Here is a 3,731-nt window from a genome sequence, read left to right on the forward strand (position 1 = left end):
TCATCGCGCCATCGAGCCTGGATCTCCTGAAACTTGGCGTCATCCGGCAGGTGTTGCGGCTTTTGCTGTGTGATTGTTGCAGCCTCGGGTGGCGGTGATTTGGGTGTTGGTGGGATCTCGGCCGGATCTGTGTATATAGCCACGAGCTCCCGTTGCTCCCTATCGGCGATTCGCTGCTGTTCCTCTGTTGTAAATGTGACATTTCCACCTCTGCTAACGTAGTTCTTATTCCGGACGTCAGTTGGCAATCTTGAAAGATCAATCCCAACTGGCCCCATCCAAGGTTGGTAAGGAACATCGTCATCGTCCTCATCTTCATCCACGTCGGCGCGTTGTTTCAATACCATGCCTTCAGATCGGTCATCAGCAGCGTCTCGAATCATGTTCTGCTCTCTGCCCTCGTCCTCGGCATCTTCCTTCTGGAAAATCTTGACCTGCACAAGCTCGCTTTCGGGCTTCCAAGTGACTCGAAGTTTACGGCGAGCCTCCTTGCGAAGCCGCTTGGCCTTCTCTTCGGGCGTTTCAGACGTTTCGGGGCCATCGGTTTCCTTAGGCTGAACAGGAGATTCAGGCTTTGGGGCATTGATAGAGTCGAGGAGTGAGGCAATGCCAGACAAAGCGCTCGAAGCTGCGCTCGAAGTTGTGGCCGTAGTACTACCGTTGCGGGATGTAGATATTTTGGCTTCCGTTCGTGACGGCTTCGATTCTGGTTTGGCCTTCTCGTCATTTGCAGCCTTGGCATCTGGCTTGACTTCGGGTTTTAGAACCGACTTAGCCACCGGTCTGGGTTTCCCTGGCAGGATAGAAGCAGCAGCAGCCTTTGCGGCACTGGTTTTAGAGGCTGATTGGAGTTGAATCTTGGGTGTGACAAGTTTCCTCATAAGAGAACCGCCGCCAGAAGGTTCTACAGCAATCTTCTTTACCGTGCGCGTGTCAGGTTCGTCATCACGAGCACGTTTAGCTGAAGATTCCATGCCAGACTTGGCCTTTGCTCTGCTTAATGCAGAAGTGCCGGTATACCCAGTGCTTGTCTCAGGCTCATTAGCCTTGAGCTTTTTTACCTTGGCCGTGATTTCAGATACAAGCTCCTTGACTTCGCTATCACCTTTGTCGGCAAATCGTTTTCGGACTGTCTCAAAGTTGGTCGTCTCGGCGATCCTTTTCGTCATAGGAAAATGGGTAAACATCTCGAGGACGATTTTGGGAAGCTCTCCAGAAAAGTCGCCTGCCTTGATACACATAATCAATGCGTTTACCAAAGTCGAAACAAGCTTTTGGTGGCCTCCAAGGTTATCCAGGACGGCGTCATCAGCATGCTCAATAGTGGCATCCAAAGCACGATGAAGTATCCGCTTCTTTTGCTCGAATTCGTGCCTCGCATTGGCTAGCGCAGCTTCAGATACTTTATCCTTTACAGCCTGGTCAAGTTCCTGCTTGGCGCGATTCATATCACTACGAAGTTTAATGAAATACTCGCCTGCTTGCTGAACACGTGTTGCGATCAATGTGTTTGTCCTCGCAACAGATTGCTCAATGTGGACCATCCCGATGGCATCCCAGGCCGCTGCTTCAGCGGGATCTGTTGGACGATTAACGGGGCGCATCTGGTTATTGTTAGAAGGGTACTTTATTAGGTGCACAGGTAAATGTCTTACTGGCTTGCCTCGTTCCTCCTCCTGCTCCTTTTTTGCCTTCTTTTCTGCCTTGTTCTTGGAAGCTTCATCGGATTTAAGTTGTTCTTTGAAAGCGTGTGGGTACTCTGTGTACTTTGGGCGACGTTTCCCTAAGTTCTTCATGGACCGGTCAAAATCATCCAATAGTCCCTTAGCCTCCATGCGCCTCTCGTCCAGTCCTCCCTTATCGGGAGAAGGCCGGTACTGATTTGTGAATCGGCCTTGGACTTCACATGGGAGGTTATAACCAAGTTCAGGAACCATCTGTCTTCCGCTACGAGCTGGCAGGGCTACTAGAGGAGCGAGCTTATCGTAGCTCTTCGGGGCTGGAAGCTTAGTTGTCCCCTCGTAGATCAAATGGGGCAGGCCCTTGATCGCAGGGTGTTTGGCTTGAGCGGCCTTGGTTCGCTTGTTAAATTGGGCAATCAACTGGGCCTCTTCAGGGGAAGGTGTAGGAGCGGGCAGACCATCGACATCGTCAACCTTCTTTACAGCAGGAGAGCCCACAGGCGAGTCGATGTATGTAGTAGCAGGCTCTGGCGTCGGAGTATCCGGGGCACTCTTCACCGCTCGCTTCCTCTTTTTAGCAGGAGGCTCATTGGTGACGTGCTGAGCGATGCCAGTGTCTTGATTGTTGATAGGTTGAGGAATAAGATACGGGTTGTTAGTGGCTGGTGGCGAGGAGGCATTGCCAATGAAGTGCGGTTGTTGCTGGTGCATCTGCTGCTGGAAGTTTTGAGCAGGCAAAGGTTGCGAGGTTTGAGGATAGGAAATGGGCTGCTTAGGGGCAAATTGGGGCTGAACAGTCGGCGGCTGTTGTTGAGCATGTTGTTGTTGAGCATGTTGTTGTTGGGGAGGAGGCTGTTGGCGACCTTGATGGGACTGCTGAAAGTTCATCTGTTCATTTGGCCGAGATTGCGGGGTTTGGCCATTAACCGGGGGCGAGAAAGCAGACTGATTGTATTGCTGTTGGCTCTGGACAGGAGACTGCTGAGGGGGTCTGCTGAAATTATGGCCTTGTGCGAAAGTAGGTTGGATGGCATCAAACTGCTGTACCGGTGTATGGTTCTGTTGCCGGCTTGGCTGAGGCATCACATGAGGCTGAGAAAATTGCTGGATGGGTGATTCGAAAGACGACTCGCTGGGTGGTGCCATAGAATACGGAAAATTAGAGGAATGAGGGTGATTCGAGAGCTGTCCAATACCAGCCATGGCAGTATCCAGATTCATCTTCCCGTGCTGGCTATAGATATCAGGATGCATGGCATTAAAATCTGTATCCATTACATCGGATGTCTGCTGTGGAAACTGCTGGTTCATTGATAGAGAATCATGGCCAGAGTGGTAGCCTGGTTGGTCTTGCTGGGAGCCATGTAAAGTCCCGGAAAGGAAGGAGTGGCCTTGGTCGGAATCGAAAAAGTTGGAGGCAGCAGCATCCTGTGGGTTAATTTGAGAATAGGCGGCCTGATCGTTTACAGGCTGCGACCAGGCTTGATGAGGGTCGAATTGACCATTCTGTGCTGGAAACCCATAGTTGTTATGCCACTGGTGCTGTGTCTCATCAGCGCCGTTTTGGCCATTGTTGGACCAAGGCTGCATCTTGCGTTAATGCTCTGTTGAGTAACGACAGCTACTACAGCAGCAATACGACCACCAAGATTAATTAAACTGGACAGCTTTACGAGCTAAAACATGGTATCAGCAATCTTTTGCTATTCTGGGATGTATTGCTAACAACACGCAATACAAGAGGGAGCAGAGAGTTAATAGAAAAGCAGTGAAGGAAGGTGTGTGTGATGGGATTGACAACCTGCGGCTAGGCGTTGACGTAGCCGTGGTTACAATAAAGATTGTTATCGAGCGTGTAGAGAAAAAAGGTACTGACATGAAGAATTAGGCTGGGAAGTAACTTTATGCAGGCGTCTTTCTGTTAGGGGAAAGCTGTCGGCTATCGTAGCTGCAGGCGGCCCACCATAAGAACGCGCTAGTCAACAAACGGACGAACTGGCAGGGATCCGGGTCTTGGAGAAGAAGAGAAGACAAGGTGAGGTGAATCTC

General features: G+C 50.7%; 1 protein-coding gene across 1 annotated transcript; it reads right to left on the minus strand.

Annotated features, from left to right (window-relative positions):
• Positions 1–159: 159 nt before the first annotated feature.
• Positions 160–2,765, minus strand: FGSG_13745 (uncharacterized protein; the record flags this gene model as incomplete). The annotated part of the gene is made up of 4 exons (XM_011321008.1): positions 160–213; positions 345–917; positions 1,062–1,604; positions 1,656–2,765. 4 exons carry the CDS (start codon positions 2,763–2,765, stop codon positions 160–162), a joined length of 2,280 nt encoding a protein of 759 aa, XP_011319310.1.
• Positions 2,766–3,731: the final 966 nt, after the last annotated feature.

Source organism: Fusarium graminearum, chromosome 1, assembly GCF_000240135.3.
Source record: "Fusarium graminearum PH-1 chromosome 1, whole genome shotgun sequence".
In the NCBI taxonomy this organism is placed as follows: domain Eukaryota; kingdom Fungi; phylum Ascomycota; class Sordariomycetes; order Hypocreales; family Nectriaceae; genus Fusarium; species Fusarium graminearum.